This window comes from Nilaparvata lugens, chromosome 1 (assembly GCF_014356525.2).
Source record: "Nilaparvata lugens isolate BPH chromosome 1, ASM1435652v1, whole genome shotgun sequence".
In the NCBI taxonomy this organism is placed as follows: Eukaryota; Metazoa; Arthropoda; class Insecta; order Hemiptera; family Delphacidae; genus Nilaparvata; species Nilaparvata lugens.
In genome coordinates this window covers 35020348-35042446 of record NC_052504.1, presented here as the reverse complement: position 1 = coordinate 35042446, position 22099 = coordinate 35020348, and the positions used below count along the sequence as shown (strand labels likewise).

At 33.4% G+C, this 22099-nt stretch overlaps 1 protein-coding gene across 1 annotated transcript in view; it reads left to right on the top strand.

Moving 5' to 3' along the window:
• Window positions 1-21928, top strand: part of LOC111051602 (myosin-2 heavy chain) — a 61379-nt gene extending 39451 nt beyond the window's left edge. The window contains exons 31-47 of the mRNA XM_039424152.1: window positions 181-342; window positions 4763-4875; window positions 5756-5987; window positions 6973-7140; window positions 7922-8077; window positions 9145-9252; window positions 9835-10014; window positions 11359-11463; window positions 12092-12097; window positions 12299-12338; window positions 12932-13082; window positions 13524-13656; window positions 15443-15552; window positions 16259-16418; window positions 16945-17069; window positions 18912-19065; window positions 20132-21928. Coding sequence (XP_039280086.1) covers window positions 181-342; window positions 4763-4875; window positions 5756-5987; window positions 6973-7140; window positions 7922-8077; window positions 9145-9252; window positions 9835-10014; window positions 11359-11463; window positions 12092-12097; window positions 12299-12338; window positions 12932-13082; window positions 13524-13656; window positions 15443-15552; window positions 16259-16418; window positions 16945-17069; window positions 18912-19065; window positions 20132-20239 — 2211 coding nt within the window. The 3' untranslated portion in view covers window positions 20240-21928. The remainder of the gene's footprint in view (window positions 1-180; window positions 343-4762; window positions 4876-5755; window positions 5988-6972; window positions 7141-7921; window positions 8078-9144; window positions 9253-9834; window positions 10015-11358; window positions 11464-12091; window positions 12098-12298; window positions 12339-12931; window positions 13083-13523; window positions 13657-15442; window positions 15553-16258; window positions 16419-16944; window positions 17070-18911; window positions 19066-20131) is intronic.
• Window positions 21929-22099: the final 171 nt, after the last annotated feature.

The following is a 22099-nucleotide window of genomic DNA, read 5'->3' as shown; positions in this document are numbered from 1 at the left end:
TCAAGGGGAAAATGTATCCTGTTCACTGATTAGCCTACAAACTCACGTTATTCGAATTTTGTTTGATTGTCAAAATCATGTAATTTACAGTATACTCCCAATCTAGAATTCACATTTCTAATCATACTCAACAATCGACATTTTTTCCATATTGCTAAAGCAATCAAATTTATCTTGCAGGAAAAGTTACGGGAAAACGTATCAAAGGCGGAACAGGACAACACGTGGCAATTGGAGAAGATGCGACTGACAGCCATGTGCGAAGAAAAAGCTTCTGAGGTGGATTCACTCCGCAGAGAAAATATGACACAAGTTGAACAAATAGAATGCATGAGGAAAGAGGTTAGTTCTTCGATTGATGAACTTTTATCATAAAACATCTAAAATAGTCTTCTATAATTATGCTTTCCACTAATACTCTCATGATAATTCTCTTATTTTTATGAATACTACTTATTTTTAAAATTCTTATAGAGAAAACTCTTATGACATTACACCTATTTTCAACACATGAATTAATTATAATTTTAAAGTCATTTTAAGTAAATTGTTTTATGATAGTTATGAATTCAGAAAATCATAAAAGTGCATTCTAGCCTATTTCATGAGTAAAATTTCGCTAACACTAAATTATTTATTCTTATATTCTTATAGAGGTTGGCGAGCCTGTCTTGCTTGTGATTGTTCTTGGTATTTGGAGCTATTCAATTTTTACAGTTTTCAATACAAAGTGTGGTTTAATTGTGTTTTGTGTGTGATAGTCACGGTAGGAACATTATTCTTAGTATCAATATATTCGGATTGCAAGTAAGTTTTTCAAATATTGATAAATCAAAATAGTTTCTTCAAGCCAGGCTCTTGCGTTGTTTGCGTTGGAGACTAGCTTCAATCTTTTACCACTCCTATTTCTGCGTTTGTGTAAGTGTATTTACTTAATTTTGGCGCAATTATACCAACTGTTTCAGTGAAAATACCCCCAAATTTGGACCGTTCTGTATGAAGGACTGCTCTGTAACGTTGCCTATTATTTTTCGACTCCTCGGTGAGCCGTCTGTTCGTAAGACACAGTATTAATCACTGACCTGCCTCAATAACCTAGCGGAATTGCCTATCTGTTGATTAGAGATATAAGACAGTGGGTTGAAAGCTCAGCTGTTACATTTATTTCGATCCTTACACAAACAATTCCATTCGATTTCGGTCGACAACCGTTAGAGTTGAGTAGAAGCTTATTCACTGCATTTTCTTTGACAGTTATATTCATAATGGCCGTAAATATGGAAAGTTCAACAGGGATTCTCGGAAAATTCAAGAGCGAAATTATCGAAAGTACTAAGCAAGTCATAAAGCAGCAAATTAATGAGTTAAATTTGAAAACTATCATTTCAGAACAGAATAGCAAAATTGAAGTGTTGAGAAAACAGAATGAAGAATTGAAACGTGACTTACAAAACCAAAGTCATTTAATAAACAATTTGAAGAGAGAAAACAATTTGATTTTCTATGGAGTTATTGAGTCTGATGGCGAAGACGGAGATCAGGTAATGAGAAAGATTATGGACATATGCAATGAAGTAATGAAAATTAAACTTAAAGCAAGTTATATAAACGCTGTTAGAAGACTGGGAAGAAAATCGGATTCCAAGACAAGACCAATTATCCTATCTCTAGTCTCGGGATGTAAAAAACTAGTATTTTGAAAAACTGTGGTAAATTAAAAATTCAAAGATTTTAAAGAGACAAGAGAGAGGCGAAGAGAACTGAATGAAATTTGAAAACAACTCAGTGATACGCATAGTGTTAAAATGAGAAGAAATGGTTTGGTTATGGATAGAAAGTTTATGAGATATGATATCTTGAACACGGAGTACAACAGGAAGCCAGAGGAAAGCTGTCTACTGAAGGAAGATCGCCAACTAGAGGAAAATTATAAACCGGATGAAAATCGTCGAAACAAGAGGAAAGGAGAGAACCTTCAGAGGCAACCCCGAAACAGTAATCCCAATATCACGCATTTTTTTCGTCCCTCAGGAGATACAGAACCCGCTAATTAGAAACAGAATGGAAAATGAATACCCTGAGCACATGAATAGAAAGGAGAACGATGCATTAGCGATTAGTAGATTGGCGTATAATGTGGCAGGAATTGTAAATAAATCTAACAACACCGCCTTTTTCTGCTTAATCAAAAATTATGATATATTCTTGCTGATCGAGACATTTGTTTATGATGAGGAAGTGTTTAAAAAATTGTAAATGAAGTTTGATGAATACGAATTGATTTGGATTCCTGCGGTGAGAGCGGCACGTCGTGGTAGAGCGAGTGAGAGGAGAATTTATGGCGTCAGGAGGGATAAGGTCAAGAATGGGATTATAAAGTTTGAATCAATACTCAATTGCAATATTATCGAACTAAATGTGGAGTTGCATAGATTTGTCGTCATTCCTACTTATCTAAATTGTAATAAATGGATGAATGATTTTATTGGTATGAGAGATTTATTGGTGGAATGCAGCGATCTCGAATTGGTGGTTGTAGGCGATTTTAACGGTAGGGTTGGCAACAGGCAGATTATACCAGAGGAAATCCTATCTGACTCACCTGGTATCCTATGCTGTGATAGGACTTCGAAAGATGCAGTTATAAATGCATGTGGAAAGGAATTGTTGTCGCTGTTTGACGATTTTGGTCTTGTGCTACTGAATGGTCGGTCGAGGAAGGATGCTGGCGGCGAAATGATGTATATGGGGGCACAAGGCTCCTCAGTCATAGACTTGTGCGCGGCCTCTCTCAACGTTCTGCCTGTCGTCGCTTCGTTTGAGGTGGCTCCTGAGATTTTCTCCGACCACCTACCAATAATCACAGAAATCTATTTGCCAGGATGTACAAGAAAAACTTCAGACAGCTGTCCAATACCGATTCGTAGAAAGTTGCAGTGGAGGCCGGGAAATGATCGAGGATATCGCAACAGTTGAAACCTTCAGGTAGGTTAATCTCCACAAATCAAAGATTGTGATCTTCAGGAAAGGAGGAAAAATAAGCAGAAATGATGTTTGGCTGTACAACAATGAGCCAATTGAAGTGGTGAACAGCTACAAGTATCTTGGAGTGACATTGACGTCCAGATTGTCATTGACAGAACACTTCAGGGAGAGGTCGTCGGCAGCAAAAATCTCATTGAATATTTTCAACGGTCTGTTTTCACAGAAAAACATTCCTTCAAATCGAAGCTAGGAGTATTTGAAGCAATGGCGCGTTCTACAGTGTGCTATGGCGCTCAAATATGGGGAGGAAAGATGGTTGAGGAAGTTGAAAAGGTTCAATGTCTTTTCCTTGAGAAGGTTTTCAATCTACCTATGTGGGCGCCAAACTACTGCCTCTCACTCGAGACTGCACTGCTCCCACTCTTTGTCTACACATTAAGGCTCCACTTCAAGTATATGAAGAGATGCATGAATCTGCCCAATAGCAGGTACCCGCATATTCTGCTCAAGGAAACTATGGAGAGGAAGGTGTTTGTGTACAGAGACTGGATGGATATGGAAGCGGCTTATGGGGACTCAGCAATTGAATTCCTTGTTGGTGATGTTGAAGCTCTTGTCATCAAAGTCACTGAGGGACTGAGAGAGGGACTCAGAGGAAGACTTCAGAGAAGCCAGCGATACTCCCTGTATCCAGGGAGTTCATGTATGAACCAGTGGACTTCACATTGATTAAGTGGTTCATGAAGTCAAGGACCGAGCTCATTCGTCTCAACAAATATTCCCACAGGCAGGATGTAAGGATCTGTTCTCTATGCAACATGAAGGAGGAATAGGATGTAGTCCACTTCATAGCCAGGTGCCCGGTGCTTGCAGAGTTCAGAAAGCGATACTTCGGAAAGACTTTGCTTGCTGTAGAGGAGCTGAAGACTTACCTAAATGGTGACAATTGGATGCTGATAGGACAATACTGCAGAGATGCTTGGGCGTACGAATATTTCTTGATTCAAGAATTCAATTTTTAATCCATACACACAAGATGTACTATTACCCTCTCTTCCTCTGTAAAATAGTATTTTTCGTTTGTATTTTTTGTATATATTGTCTAATTAAAAAAAAATATATATAAATAAATAATATTAGAATTCATATATAAATAGCTTGCCAACACCTCCTGACGGCACTCAGCCAAGGAGAAAATGCTGACAATAAAAATATATTAACATTTACTTGATTATTTTCAAAAATGTAATGAATTTCGTTCAATAAAAGCCTTTATTTATTTATTCGTATAAATAAGAATATTTATTTGTTATTTATATCTAAGAGCATTTATCTTTTTTATTTCTCTTGTACTAGTAAGTGAACAAGATGCTCTGTTAAACCGGTACCTATAATTTCTTAGCCTGATAAGGAAAGCATTATTTGGTTTGGTATTTTCTAATATTTTTGTTTCAGTTGGCTGTTTTTCAATTGCTGTTTCTTGTGTATAGTTCTTCGGCATTTTCCTATTCTCATTTCTATTAATTTGAATATGTTCATATAAGCGCAATAATCTATCAATGTGTATTTTCTAAAGTAGATGTTATAACACACAATAAATGAGAAAAGTAGTTCTTTTTAAATCGATGAGATAAATTATTTCACAGTAATCATTTGTGCATTTTTTATCAGACTCACACCTCACAATCTAGGAATTGTGATCAATTTGAAATTATATTTTTATTGAATTATTCTATTGTGATATTCTGTGGTGAACACCTTCTTATTGCTTCTACAGGCAGACGAGATTAAAAGAAAGTTGGATGACTATGAAAAAGTTGTTAAACTTCAACGTAGCTACTCCACAGATACATCGAATATCGATCGTGAGCTGAGGGAAACTAAAAACAAGTAAGATGGATTGATGTATCCAACTATCATTATAATACAAAGAAATATAACAATATTGTTAGAGAGATATGCTAATAGATATGACAATAGTGCTTGTCTATTGCGGTGCTTGGGCTTGATTTACTGTCAGACGAGCTATGAGAACCTAATTTTCTGAAGGTAAAAATGACATGCTTCACTACACAAACCCTCATTATTTCCAGATTATCAATTTGTATTGGGAGTGGAGAAAAGTATTGAGCTGAGCGTTCATCAGCTACATCTGCAGATTTAGGCTCATTATGAAATGTCAAATGTTTTTCTCTGTTAAAACCACCCATTCTAGCTGAAAACCATACACACTTCGATGTAGATTTTAGGAATATGTTGTGATCACAATATTTTAATAATTATTAATATTTTCACAATATAAATATTGATAAATTATTTTATATGCAATATTATATCAAGTTGAAACTAAATTGTCATCGCTAGTATTTAGTTTCTAGAGAGAACCTTTTTACTGTGGGTTTTGTAACTTTTCCGAGCTGGTTGATACAAGAAATTGCAAGATCATTCTCATTAGTTCAGCGGTCTTACATAATGATCTTGGCAGTATTCTCCCTCTTGAATGAATATGGTTCATGAGTTGTACAATCGCTTCCCGGTGGTCGGAACCCACCTAAAACTGTATGTCCATTCATCTCTCATCACCATCCGCCTCATTACCCACGAACAAGCCTAGAGCTCATGTGGGCATCACCCTCACAAAAAAATGCGGGTCATTCATCAACTAATTGTGACCTATTCTAGGAACTGATAATCAATTTCTCAAAATGGCACTTTCCGTGGTATCTGGTATGGCGGTATTTGTTTTTCACATTCCAAATGCTTATTCCAGATTATTCTTGGAAGAAAAGGCGCGCAAATCGGAAGTAGCATCACTGAAGCTGAGCTATGACAACAGAGTGTCGGTGATAAGTGATGAACTGAAGAAAGCGCAAACTCAAGTGTCCAGGTTCAAAAAGGAGCGCGATAATTTCAGGCACATGCTCGAATCAGCTCAGAAGAGTATTTCTGAACTGAAAGCTGCAGGCACAGCTGCTTCTTCAGGATCGACGAGTCCAGTCGAGGTGAATACCATTATTCGAATCATTTTTGCATCATTCAATTGTATCCTAGTAATGTAGATTTATATATTTCAAAGACCTGAATTAATAGAGTATAATTACATTACTAGAATAGAGTTATGCTACTTTGCAGAAGTAATCCATATACTCGCTTAGGCCCCTGTGAGAGGAGGTCAGTATAGCTACTAAATTATTCATATTATCAAATAATTTAGTTTAAAAATTTCCAAACATTCAATAATAATTATTTTAATGCAATTTCAGTTATAATCAAGTTTTTAATCGCCATTTAAACGAGGTTTGATAAAATATTAATTTATTTACTTGATGTAATTATTCTGTGACAAGCCCTCAATTTAGTTGAATATTGATTGATCAATAGAAATAGAAATATTCTCATTTATTATTTTCCATTATTATATTAATTTAAATTAGATTTACATTATTACTTTAATTACATTGACACTAGGGAAAAGTAGAGGAAATCTCAAGTCATGATTATAGAAAAGTACACTATTGATTTAAAATAAGTAGATGGAAATGAATTAGAGATTACATTTGTTCAAATGGTGATGAATACGAATACAGTTTATTGTTTATATAAAAATAATATTAATTTTAATTGATTTATTTGTTCAATAATTATAGCAAAATATATAATTAGCTATAATATTTAGCTTATTTTTTAATATAACTATTATTTTTAATGTAATTTGAGAAAATAATTACTATTTATAGATTAACGTTCAGTAGTTAGTTGGCAAACCTTAGCAACGCGAAAACTGTGCGCTCGTCGCTCATCTCATCTTATGTAACTCATTCCAAAGTTTAAACAATAACAACAATAGATTTTAACAGACGCTTTAATTAAAATACATTGACACATAAATGTAGGAAGAGTAAGGAATGATTCATATTATGTATAGCCTAATTTGTTGATTGAGATGCTTTTCCTATAATGTTGGTGTTGGCGCTCGTTTCTGTACAGGGAGAGGAACTACAGAGTCAAATAGCCACATTGGAGCAACAAATCAATTGCATGGAGGATGAGCTTTCTGAATCTCGTCTGGAGGCATCTCGACTAAAAACTGAACTTGTGTCAGAGCGATCCGCATGGGAAGTGAAGCTCTCAGAAATGAACTCCAAGATTAATGAGGTGAGTCATTTGTATTGAATTGAAACGTATTATTTGACTCTTGAAATAATATTGATCGTGAACTGTAAGATGAATGAGGTAAGTCATTTGTATTGAATCGAAAGGTATTAGTTAATTCTTGCAATAATATTGATTGTGAACTTCATTCAGCATTGAACACATCCGATGCATGATTAGTCGAGCCTGGCATTCTGGCTGTAATATCTCCGTGGTATACTACTAGGCTGCTAACCGAGTTAAAAATGGGTTCTGTCCAGTATAATAATTATGTGGAATCGAATGGCAAAGATCAAGAAATTGCTAAATTCCAATAGTTTATAAACCAAGTTTCATGAAAATTGTTCAGATCAAATGGAGTAGGCAATTTTCCGAACTCGGGATTTAGCTAAGTTCTAGACTTCAAACAGCTGGAGTCAGAAAATTGGCTTTCCAAAACGAGGCGTAGTCGCAGTTTTTATTTTCTCATTTCTATAATTAATTGGAAACGTTTTTCCTTGACGAAATTAAACATTCCTAAATAATTCAAAATAGCTGAAACTTCACATTATTTTCTCTTTATTTTATTTTGTGTGAAATTTTCTAGTTTTTCGAAATTTAATTCAAGCGTGACTATAATGACTACGACTACGCCCCGTTTCGGAAAGCCAATTTTCTGACTCCAGCTGTTTAAAATCTAGAACTTAGCCAAATCCCGAGCTCGGAAATCGTGAATGTGAATGTTATTGGCTTCTATTTTCTTAGGTATTTGATATTTCAAAAATGTGTTCCTTACTTTATCTAGCTGGAAGAGGAGAGACTAATGGCGAGTGGACGAACAAAAATTTCTGGTTTGAAAACTAGGATGGAATTGGCCTGGCACAAGGAGAGAGAAGATCAACAAAGGCTTCTACAAGAAGCTTCAACCTTGGCAAGAGACTTAAGACAAACTTTGTTTGAGGTATGATATGGCAATAATCTGTTCCAAATCTCGCAAAATTCAATCTAATTTGGGATGATAAGATAGGTATATTCAATTTCTTGATTTATTCAACTATCAACAATTAATCTTTGATTCTTAGATATAATAGTTTTGAAACAACCCTTCCATCAATCTTGTCGAAAAAATTGCACTATGAATGCATGATTGAGTTATATTATTACCAATAGTCCTATTGAATGAAATTTTATAGCATTAATCTTAATTGATTATCACATACTGTACTATCATATTCTGTTGAAATCTTTCATTTTTCACCCATACACTTTTCTTGTTCTCCTTTCTAGAATCCTATTATATTAAGCGAGCAATTTCTGTATATCTGTTTATACTTTTTTTATCTGGTTATTTTTATATCTGGTTATTAATGTTCAACGGATCTCGAAAACGGCTCTAACGATTTTCACGAAATTTGGAACATAGTAGGTTTATGATATAAAAATTGCACTAGGTCTTATCCTTGGGAAAACTCGCTGAACGACATGTAAAGGATAATTCATCCTTGGCTGAAACAGCTGAGACTTTCGCCGTCTGTGGATAGTAAAAAGTGAGCGAGTAATTCTGTGGAAAATCAAAATATTGCATTCCCGAAATTTATAAGATGACGTATAGCCAGCTGTAAAATATAAACACGATAATTTTAGAAAATTGTGTTCTGTTTATCAATAAATGAAATTAACGAGCGAAGCTCGGTGCCCCGATATTATACACTTATTCAAGTAACTCCAGTGTAGAGGTACAAATGTTATCTGAATAATATATATCGCACTCCAAGTGGACGAGAATTTCCTTGCTGTATAGTTTACTCGTTATTTGTTTGAAGTGGGTTTGGCTTGTTTTTGCAATACGATTTCAATAACATTTTTCAGCAATTACGATAATCATTCGATACGTGATTTATTTGTTGATAAACAAATGAAGTGATTTCAAATGATATGCATTGGAAGTAATTTGAATTTTTGTTTATGATCATGTCTCATATGCTCAATTATTCTGAGCAGATCAAAGTAACTAGATATTTTTTGCAGGTTGAAAGAGAGAGGGACAAAGAAAGACTAGAGGCTAAGAGAAAACTGGAACAAATGAAAAGATCCGGCGAGGAAGAACAAGAAGAAACAAGGAAGAAACTGAACGAGGTGATTGATAGAAGCTATTGTCAATCTATCTTTAAACATTGATACAATAAAAACTACTATCAATGTAAAAAATATACTTTCCTTTCAAGCTGATAAGGTGCAGTATGATCACCGTCTAAAAACCTTAGCTTTATCGTTCTCAATTTTAATTCTTTCTCTATTTTAAAAACCGAGGGTTAAATAATTCATCACGATATGAGTTATTGGGATATATTCAAATTTGTAGATGTACAATGAAAACCATTGCAATAAGTATAACGAGCTCACCTGCTCATTATTTTTAATGAACGGCTCATTCTATAATTCATCCAAACAAAATTCCACTTGTAAAAGGTGTAGGATGTTCTTATTCAAATTCAAATTTCATTTGTAGCCAAATTATGTTTTTCAATATTTTGCTGCGAATATGAGCTTCTCATCAGTATTATTTTATCCATTTCTGCATGCATAAAATCAAGTCAGTCTTTGATGTTTCAAGGAAAGAATCAACAGGATCCTATTATAGATTACCCCACTAGCATAAAACCTCACAAAAAAATCACGATTGCCAGCACTAAATAGACTTTTGTTGTCATATTTCAGCTACATTGTGATCTGTTAGAGCTTAGAGATGCCCACGCCAAACTGCGAACGACCAACGAGAAACTTCGCAGAGAGAAAGATCGCTCGGAGAAAGAGAAAGATCTGATAAGGCAGGCGACAAGCAGCCGAATGCGTCAGGACCAAGAGGATGACCGGCGAGTCATTGATCTGCTTAATCTTGTAAGTTTCTTAAAATCTTATAGAATGGCTCCGAGTAGCAGAAAATTATAAAATAACACTCGTTTGAATACGGAGATTAAAATAAAATGGTTAATGGCAAAACGTGGGTTAAAATATTTCCCTTGTGTTTGAGCAAAATAGTTTTAATCCCCAATGAATACATCCTTCAAACAACGATTATTCGAACGTATGCATTCCTTGGAGCTTATGGAATCTCAAGATCATCTAATTTCTTTGTGTGTGACTCTAAAAAATATCTCATGAACATTTCCAATGACAATCATAGATTTGGAAACAAGGATTCGAGAAGAAATTCTCAATCCCTCATTGAAAAATTATCTTCACAAACATTGAAAATTCTTTCTTCATACTTCTCTGAATGTTATTTTAAGGCTCCCCTTTTCCTTCATCACCTCGTATTTCACCGTATCCCATACAAGCTAATGCTTTGAGCCTAGAAAAAACTATTTTCCCCACACTGCACAGAAAGCAGCTGTTTCCCAGTCCCTACATAGATCTGAAAGACCTTGTTTGCAGACGACTCTCGTCTGACGTAAGAAACAGGTTTCTTTTCCGGTCTAGGCCGGAAAGTGTACTCTTTCCAGCCTCTTGGAAGTCCGTACTTAATAAGTCATCCGCTAGATCGGGCGAGTGTCCACTTTCTTCATCTGAAGTCGCCATGATTTCAGTTCGAATTTCGAATCAAACTAATTCAGCATTCGCTTCGCAACCATTTTTATTCAATTATTTATTGTTGATTAGCGCATTCCGAATTTTCAAAAATGCTTGAAGATGATGACGTCCGTAATATTCCTAGTGAAATTTTAAAAGAATCTGAAATCCTGACTGCAAATCTTTTACAACTAAAATCAAGAGATAGGTACGATAACAAGTATTCTTTATTTATTTTGTCAGCAATACCTTTAGTGTGGCGAAAAATATCGTTCACGGGCAAAAATGTTTTTCCGGCTCTCAATCTTTTCTAGTCCTCGGCCTACGGCCTCGGACTTGAAAACCGATTTCGAGCGGGAAAAATCTTATTTTCTGCTCTAGGTGCGAAATATACTATATCAATAATTTAAAATTGCAATAATTCACAAAAATCATGGCTAGGATTGGAAGTGCAATAACAGAGCTTGTGAAAACTGAATAAATTGATCCATCTATATACACTGCTTATAAATAATATTAATTTGATTAAGTTTCAATACATTGAAGCTTTCAATACAAAGCTTCATTCTTGATGGTTTTAAATAAAATATTCAGATATCCAAATTGGATTCTGTCTCTATTCAGTATTCGATTTTTTAAAATCACATGTTGATCTTGATTGCCTGATTACAGGTTGAAGATTTGATGCGACAAGCACCCGAACTATTCCCATCAGCAAAATCTACAACAGGATCAACGGTTAATTTAACAACACCAACACCACCTATCAGAAGAAAAGTGAGTTTCATAACAATCACAATCACAATTTTCATTTACAATCATAAACTTATTTTAAAACTCGGAGTTCACTGTGTGAATATTTGGATCATGTTTCAAACTTCTCAGTGAACCAATGACTGCAGTGTTGATAAATAAGCCAAGAAATGAATAGGAAAAATAAAAGTTTTGGGCTTCAGCCTGTTATTCTTTTCCGCAAGTGTTATGTACTTGATGTGATAGATTGAGTTCATGTAATTAATTATTATCAAGTTCGGTGTGCAAGCTTGTACAGTTTAGTGTGTATACTTGTAAGCTTCAAACTTCACTTAGCGTATCCATTTTGATATGATTCATGGTTAATTAATGTATTCATTTATTAGAAAGCGTTTTTTGGTTTATTTTAAGATCTAAGTAATTCTCACATTACGTTCCTTGAATTCGTTTTCATTCACCAATTAATTATCAACTTATAGTTTACGCTCGATATAAAATTTGATGCAAACGATTCTGAATCGATTTACTAAACTAATATTTTCTTACGCTCTTTGCTTTTAATTTTGTTTTCGCTTTTCGTAACTCTCTGCCTTTCTTTTCCATATTTTGTGTCGCTGAAACCTGTTTTTACAACTCTTGTGCTGCTGTCCAGGACGAGGTAATAATTATGTTGCTGTATAATTTCGTAGGTAGTGTTTCTATATTTTGTAGTGCACGTAGCACTAGATTGAAAATTTTAAATTATCATTATCAGTGTTGTAACAAGAAAGATTCATGTTATTGATTCCGAAAGGCATTTAAGCTATAGAATAGTTTGTATAGTAAATAATTGGTAATTGAGCGATTTCCTAATTTTCAGGGTCCAAAATCAAGAGAATCATCTCCAGCAATTGATAGAGGTGAGTTCCTCCCATCAGTTTTCTGATCAACTAGATTCATCTTCTCTAGAAGATGAACTTCATAAAATAGATTCAATTTTCAGATAAAGCGTGTGATAGAACGAACATTTCATGCCTTCCCATGAATATTTTTTGTAATGATGTTAAGATGAGCTGAGCTTTCTAGAACCTTATGATCTTGATGAATGGGCCTACAGTTCTGATACGAGAAGTAACTTTGAATATTTTTTTGTCAAAATCAAGTCAATTTCTATTCAAACATCCAACATAATAGTCGTTACTTATTTTATCCAAGTGATCATTACTCTGACCGGTAAACAAATCACTTCTCATCACATCTGGATGGCAATTACTGAAGATTGCGCCTGGACTCTATTATTCAAGTCGAGCTGAATAACCTGACATAAACATTATCTGAATAGGTGTCAAAAACTTTCATTCTTTACGTGTATCAATATTGATTACCTAAGAATGTTCATCTAATGTACCAAAGAGTTAGTAATCGTCCACCAATTTGGTAAGTTGTTCAAGGTTCTATTTTATCTGTGTCACTCTTATTTACCCATTCACAAAGTATCAAAAACTTTTTTCAGAGCCATCTGTAGATAAGGATAGCAAATCACAGCAAATTCAATCAACGATGAAAAAGTTATCAGAAGCTGTTGAAGAGTTGAGAAGAACACAAAAGACATCTGATGAAAGGAGAAGGGTGGTGCAGGCTCGAAAATCATTTGGTTCTCGAAGGTAAGAATATTCTCATCAAGAGGTTTTCTGAACCTTCATTTATCATAGGAAAAATGTTTAAGTTGCTTAAAATGGATTTTCATTCAGGTCTTTTCTTGAATGTGATATTGTGATGTCCATTTATTTTTTGTAAATCATCTATTCAATCAAATTTTGAAATGTTTGGGTATATCCGATGGTAGCAAGCATTCAAAGGCCACACTTATGCTTAATATTAATCTGTTTCACAATCCACAAACTCAAGACTTTGTGTCTTGTAATGTCTCATTAATATACAATTATGATGCATGGCACTATATTATGCATTTCAACTGTTTCTGACTACTATTCATCAATCTTCAATTTCTTCTCACATAAAATCATTTATTTTTTGCATTAATTAATGCAAACTTTCTTTCCAATTGCAACACTAAAAGAAAACGGGATTTTCTTATTTCGTAGGGCTGCATCGAGTGAATCAGAGAATCCACCTGAAGCATTGCTGGGAAATGGCAGTCGGACGAGCAGCTTGCAGAGGAAGGGAAGTCTCTATCGCAAGAGTTTATCTCTTGAACAGACCACTGCTGTTGAGCAGGTAAACTATAAGGCTAGCCATACACACAACGATTTTTGGACGTACGATTTTTTTCCGTCCTTATAAATTCTATTAGATTAAACAGAAGATGTTTGTTAAGTTCTGTTTAATCTGATAGAATTCATAGGGATGGCAAAAAATCGTAAGTCCAAAAATCGATGAGTGTGTAAACACGCAGGCGTTCCGAGTTCCAGCGGTCTTAGGGTACAACCACACTGAAATCGGAGCGGAGCGGAGCGTGGCGTGGCGTTCTAGAGCGGAGCATGGCGTGGCGTGGTCAGAGCGTTCATGATACACACACAGGAAGCGTCTGAGCGACAAGAGTGTCAAGGGCCTAGAAAATGGCGTTGTCTAGTTTGCACGGACATTACTTTGTGAGAATATTACTTAAGTATTGGATATTAGCTAAGCCTGCCAGGACGGAGTGGGTTAATGAAATCAACTCAAATCGTCGACTATTTGTTGAATATTACCATCTGTTTAAAGTATTGAGAATCTGAGTATCTGAGAGTATTGAGTCCCGATTTTTTTAGTACATGCGAATGTCAACTTCAACCTTCGATTATATTTAGACGAGGGTGAAGCCTGATTTGGAAAAACAAGTCACTAAATTGGAGGAATCCAACATCTTTTGAAGAAATACTTGTAATTGAAAATTGATTACAAAGTTTGAAAGTCTGTGTTTCTTCAATGGTTCCAATTTTTTTCAAATAACTCAATATTATTCGTTACAATTGGTAATTGAGTGGAATATTTCTAATTAATTTATTAATTCAAGCCATCTAAATTAAAAATTTATATTTTTCATGTTTATTTTGGACTAAAATTTCATAAAAATTGTACATGTGAAATTCTAACCTTATCTTGGACTTTGTCACCTATAAATTTGGAAGAAAAATAGCACAAGGACTACCTTATTATTTCATCTACCAATTTTATAAGTGTCATATTCATTGTAAATAGATATAAAAATAAATAACACTAAGGTTATTTAATAAGGTTATATTTCATAGAAATATGAAATTGATTAGAATAGCCTCACTTTTGATTTCAAAGTGCATTAGATGAATGTCCTCTTTTGAATAATCAAATAATACACATTACAGGGGAATTCGGGATAACATTAAATTAATATACTAGTGGACTAGATGTTGGGAGAGTGAAGTAGAACAAGTGCATTATTATGTACAAGTTTAGACCACTAGTTTGTACGAGACACTCCGCTCGTAGACGCTTCAAAAACCAAACCAGCTTGTTCCAAAGTTTGACGCCACGCTCCGCTCCGCTCTGCGAGTAGACACTTCCAGTGTATTTCAGCTTATTACATACTTAACATGATATTGTTCACGACGCTCCTTGACGCCACGCCACGCTCCGCTTTCAGTGTGGTTGTACCCTTAGAAGGGAAAAGATTTGAATATTGATATCTCTATCTATATCCTCCTAAGATCGCTCTTACCGCTAACCGTTCTCTCTATGCACTCACAATAAGACAATATTGCTGTTATATAACTCAGTGTTATGCCTTTCATATAATATTCCTGTTGTACCTTTCCTCATGTTGAATATTTGTAAACAAGGTGATAAATAAATAAATATTGTACGTTTCGAATAATTATACATATTTTAAAAAATATCAACTTCGTTTGCTTTATCATGTATGATCTATCTGCTCATCATTATCACCGAAGAAAGCCATGGACAATGAACCATATAGATATCCTATATTGTGTTGATAAAGTAAGTTGTATTTCATTTTTATGAACGATTTCCTTGTGTTGATCAGGGCATTTGGAAAGGAGATGGCAATGAAACAGAAGGCAGCTTCAATAGCATTGCTTCCTTGGATGACGCCTACGATGCCAAATTTTTCAGGAGGGACGCAAGTCTCGACAGGTAATTTCATAATTTCCTCTTTTATACATTTACGGTAGTAATCTATTGGAATTCAGTCAATTATTCTTCAATACAAAGTGCAATAAATGAGTAAACCCTTCCTACATGGTGGATTGGATTCTCTCATATTTGTTTGCTGTGATCCATTTCATTGTTCAATTTGTTCTACTAATACCAATGTCCAGTTGTGGAATTTTTATCAAAATATTCATCACAAATACTATAAATTAAATATTTGAAAAGGAGCATTGGTAGACCGATGAAAAGGTAGACGCCAGAACAGGTTTAGCTCATTCAACAGGTCTGTTTGTAGAACAGTTCTGATTATTTAAAACACTTCTCAATAAATTGAATTCCTTTAGCTTATTCCAACTATCTTATTTACTCTCTAACCATTCTATAATTGGTGCCCATTTGTAATTTCATGATTAATTGAATTCTCTGAAATTTACATTATCAATTGAAGTTAACATTACAATACAGAATAATAATAATCATTACAGAATAAGTTACAATACAATAAACAGTAAATAATGCTGGCTCAGCTCTACCTATACTATGCTATTAGAAGAGAGAACATCCATCTTCATTTGATCCCCGCCTTATGGATGATCAAAAATATGAAAATAGTATTTATTATCAATCAATATATTGAATTAAATTATTCCAATTTAGCTTACTCACGTTGGAGTCGCATTTTTTTCAGTCGCCTATCAGGAGGCTCAACTCAAAGTGAGGTGATTACGTCAGGCACTGAAAAGAAAAAGAAGAAAGGTCTGCTCGGGAAGCTGAAGAAATTGACCAAATCGTCGAGGAGTATCGATCATGACGGGGGAGATATGTCCTCAGTTGGATCAACTGGACAGGTAACATTCATTTTATCACAAAACTACATTTCAATCCAACTATACTCTATTCTTCTCATGAATCGAATCTCATTTTATCAAAAAATTGATCAAAATCTGGGTATTAGTACAGAATACATAACAATTAGTGTTCTTTACTCCGTGATATGAGCCAAAAATTCTAACTTCTTACATATAACTACAACAATCCTCTATTCTGAATTTAGAAGAAACTCAACACAGTTTATCAACAAACTCATTAAAATGGATATAGGATAGGTTCAAAGACAATGTATGAACTAAATAATCATTCAATGCTCTTCTGTTTAATAGAACGGATTGAGGACAAATAGTATTTCTCCTAATTCAGTTTCCAGAAGCTAAACTACTTGTTTTCACTGCATCTCAAACTTTCATCATAATTATATTTCCAGAATGGCAAATGGATTTCAATTTTAATTTTGTTATAATAAAATCCTTCTATTTCTATGATACATAAATCTCTTCAGATGAGTAACCTAAAATCTCTGATATCTTTTATTTTCAGATTGACCTTGGGTCTGATTCAGCGCTGAGCTCAGCTACTGAACCAGAACGAGTGAGCAAACGTGATCTCAAGGACCGTCTCACTGGAATCTTCAAGAAGTCCGGCTCTGCTTCAAGAGGAAACAGGTACATTCGAAATAAGTGAAATAAGATTTTCAAATAATGATTCAGATATATTAGTGGCTTGATATATTATTAGATAGTAATGATATTAGGGACGTTGGCACAGTATAAGCTCAAAGCAAAATAGCAGCTATACCTATGAACTAAATACGTTCATAAAAGTCTATAACAAGCCATGAATTGGATTCAACCAACAAAACATGGACAATGCAACTGTCCCTGAGCTTTTTTGCCTGTTTTTTTCTACAACTGATTGAACGAAATCATGAAATAGCTTCCCTCATTCAGAGTGAGCTTAGTCTAAAGTGTCGTGAATGTAGCCTAGAATATTCAAAAGTGGTTCAGGAAATTTTGAATCTTGGATCACATGAAGTTCTTTTTAAATCTCTTCCAATTCGAGAATGAATGATAGATCGTAGCAGTGAACGTATAAGATATTTCAATTCAAGAATATCTGATATTCTGATATGAAAGTGCTATTTAATGTAATTGAGGGGAAATTCTGTGTGGCGTTGACTAGAAGTAATTTAGTAAGTAGAAGTATGTATTTCACTTTCAAGTAAATTCGTTAAAACACTTGTATTGTTTACATGCTTAAGATGCTGGATTTTCTCACAGGTGAGTAGATCAATAAAATTATGATGTTAGAGTCAATCTGAAAAATCTTTTAATAACAAATTTCTCAATAAATTACTCACTAACTATTATGCTGGTAGTGTAAAGTTCACTTTTGTGTCTAGGATATCCAAGTTTGGAAATTATAGGTATATGAGAACCTGCTATCGTTGATATGATTCATGATTCAGCTCAAAACTTTGATCATTTATCACATTTAAACTATTACAGAATTCATGATATTCATTACTTTATTCACAGGCTTCGTAGATACTATTCTTACATTTGGTGAATTGAGTTGCACAAGGAGGATTCGCTCAAGTAGTCTTTCGAAAACAGTATGACAATATTTCAGGAGCTTTTTCCACCACTTATTCCAATTCCTCACCTTCAACAGCTCTACTGTTGTAAAATATCTATGTATTTTCTGTTTTCTGATTGACATCCCTGAACCCTCATAAGTAAATTCATTCATTCTTCCATGTCAATGTTATACACATTATATTCCAAACATGTTAGTCTCTAGGAAGCTTCCACTTTGATTTCTTTAACGAATGCTCTGATGTCTTCATAAATAATTTTACTATTGCTATAATTCTACGGAAATTTTTGTTTCTAAATGTGATAATTCTATGATAAATTCACATAATATGCTTAATCTTACTAACCACTATCATAATAAATAGAATTTTCATAAACAAATAAAATACCTCAGAGAATTTTTATAAAAAATGTAACTCCATTCTAGTATAACTATTTCTTAACTCTATTAATGAAATTATTTAAATAGTCTTCTTAGAATTTTCAATTGATTATAATCCAATGTTTGTTCTACCGTTTGAAATAAGAAAATTATTATCCCTATATCCCAAGTGATTATACTTTTCTACTTCTGTGTGACAATGAATACTGCTGCCTCTAATTTGAAGTTTTATTTACCGTTCTTGAATAATTTTTTCAGTGTTTCATGTAATGTATTATAATTGAAAGGCATGAGCCAAAATAATATAAATACTGTAAAAACTGTAAATACTGTATAAACGATTGTCAATATTTAATAACAACATCAAAATATGAATGTTTAATTACACATTTTCTATTATACATTTTTAATTTTTTGTCTTGAAGTTTTGATTTTTCAAATTCAATTTTTTCCTAATTGTAAAAAGTTTGATCTTGAAAGTTTTTAGATGAAAATTGTCATATTTTACATGTTTGGATTGTTTTCAGTTTGGAACGAAATACAAAGCCTCCAACAGGAAGCACTAGCACTAGCAGTGGTAGCACTTTGGCAGTTTCTGGATCGAGCAGACAAGGCCAAGAGCGTGCTTCCAGCATTTCCAGAGCCACCAGTAGTAGTGCACTCACTCGAGCATCACCAGCTGTAAGTAGTCATCTCAAACTACGTTTGCCTCTATTTAGGTAGGTGTGCCTAGAATTATTTGTAAGAATTAAATGTATGCTATTTGAAAGAATCTACCATTCATACAAGTTTTTTCATTCATCTATTAATCATTCATTCATTCATAAATGAAAAAGTATTCATAATCAATTCAAAAATTTTAGTAAGTTTCAATAGTACTGTCAAGAACCAATTTCTCAATTCAACATCAAAGCGATATAAACTTTGGACATGAGTGAACTGCTGCCGGAAGTATCAGGGGTTTGAATTCCTCCAAGCGTATAATTTTATTTCAATGTCATCATCTCATCTAATTATCAACATCCAAGTAATATCCATTTCATAGAAAATCAACATATCTACTGTATGTTTTTCCAACAAAATCTATTAAACCCTATTACGATGTCTCATACAAATAATAGAGGATGATTTTTTAGTCCTGTTAGCCGATTTTTAATGTAGTTTATAAAACGGAAATTCAGTTGTGATAAAATGTGGTAGATGTTTTATAAAATAAAATATATGATTTCTTATTACTCATTTTAAGTTACTAAAGATTATTAAAGAATATGCTTCTCAAAATATCCACCCATTGAGGTTACAAACGCTTTGACTCTTTCCACCATATTAATGTTCCATGGTAAAAGACATTCTGTTTTTTTAAACGACCGGAATCCACACATAATGTTCAAGGATAATCCAACTCACACTGCCTTCTGTATACCGATTGAGTAGGACTACCAACTTTGTGCGACAAAATATGATTTTACTTTATTTGAAGTAAATTACCTTACACTTACAATAGGGTATCAGGATTAGAAAATCACTCTGTACTTGTGGAAATAATATTATCACTTATCACTTTGTGTCCGCTTGGATGCACAATTCGCTTGAATCTAATTGGATATAGACTCATTAGGAAAATTCATACAAAAATCTCAACTTTCAAGCTATGTAAGAATTTCTTTCAGCAAATATTTGATTTCTGAAGTTTCACTTTATTGATGTTGACAGAACTATCTATTATCTATTTCTGTTTTGTTTGCAGAGAAGTGATTCAAGTATGACGTCGAGTAGTACTTCCCGACCACTGATAAGCAGCAGCGCCTCAACTCCAGGTAGTGCTCAAGTCCAGAGAAAAGTCGTGAAGAAATAATGTGATTCATTCTCTTTTCCTGGACTGCGAAAACGTCTGCACACTTGCTCCACCTGACGCTGTATTTAGCGTCCATGTATTTACCTGACCATTCTATAGCTAATCTGTTCTCTACTGGTATTTCGTATTTACAGACACTTATTAAAATAGTTATAGGATGTTATTCCTCGGATATTTGATTATTATTTAGATTTTTAATTTGGTTCAGTCGATTTTCTTATTCCTAAAATTGAATACCTACCAACCTTCATTCCAGGTTTGAGAAATATCTGTATCGTTTTCTGTGTTTATTACATATCTGTGATGTGTATTGCTTTTTGATTGTGAAACAATTTGACATTATTAAAACATTTTAATTTTAGGTTCACAAATAATAATAATTATAAGTAATTTTCGTATTCATCATAATCAATCACAAAAATAATGTAAACATTTATTTAAAAAATTATTTTCCATCCTGAATCTGCAATTTTGAAGAAATCTGAGTAAAATGGAGAGAGGCTACGATTCTTCAAGTTAATAATTAGCCTACTTAACTTTTCCAAATATACAAACAAATAGAATAACCTATTTGAATCTTCCAATGTGTTCATTAGACCGATAAAATCTCCACAACTACAAGAAAACGGATGAGGAAATATATCAGACTCTGATTTATGAATATGAATATATGACTCTGATTTATAAAACACATAATGTCGTAAAATCAATAATATTTTATAAATGATTGCTGACAGTTGCAAATATAGAGGCTTAAGTCTTAAAGCTATTACATAAAAACCCATATTAAATTAGACCAATATCACTGTTTAAATCATCTCAATTAATATTTTCTTACAATTATATGATATATTTGAAATCTGCAGTAAGCAAGGTATATCAAGAATTAGAAATACTGTGTTGAATAGAATCAAAAATAATTTTATTTTATAATTCTAATTTTTTAAATTAAAGTTGGACTTCAATTGACGTTTTCTATAATCATTCAGCTTGGTGCGAAGTGGTGCTATTAGTCAATAGCACATATTATGAACTTTATAAAAATAGCTATAACTTTATCAAACATTCAAGCAAGACTAGAGTCTCCTTATATATTCTAATTCTAAATTTGAAGATTGATGTCAGACTTTTTTATACAATTTTATTTTATTTTGATACTTATATGTAATCAGTTCTCATGTGCCTTCAATATTCATTGTAGAATTTCCCAGTGCATATCTCTCTAGAATATTATTAGCATTTTGTGTACGATAGCCTATTATACAGTAATATACGGTAGTGATTCCAGTTTCTATATCATACTGTGGTGTCGTTAGTAGGCTAATAATGCTTACCATTGATTAGTCTTATTATTATTCCTCTCTTACAGTAAATTGTGCCTTAAATATGTAAAAGAATTGAATCTCCAGGGTTTTTTCATAATCTGTAGTATAATTTGTGAAATCGATAAAATACATACTTGCCTTGAATTCAGACATTTTATATCATGTGTAAGTTAATAGATTATTCAATAATGTTTGAACCACGCTGGGAAGATGAAATAAATGATGAATTTTGTTTTATATATATTCTAGTTTAATATGTTGAAATTTGTTTGAACTCATTGAGAATGAGGAAGGAAATATATTCTTATTGTAAATTGGTAATTTAATAAATTTTCATGTGATGAAATAAATATGTGTTCAATAATTACAAGTCATTTTTATTCTGCCCAAGATGATAAGAATGCAACTGTACTATACTTGAACACTTATCTGGTTTGATTGATTTTACTTTCATTTATATGCTATGAGATAAGTCTAAATCACTTCCTTATGTAGTAAGTAATATCATAGAGAAACAATAGCATAAGTAGATATC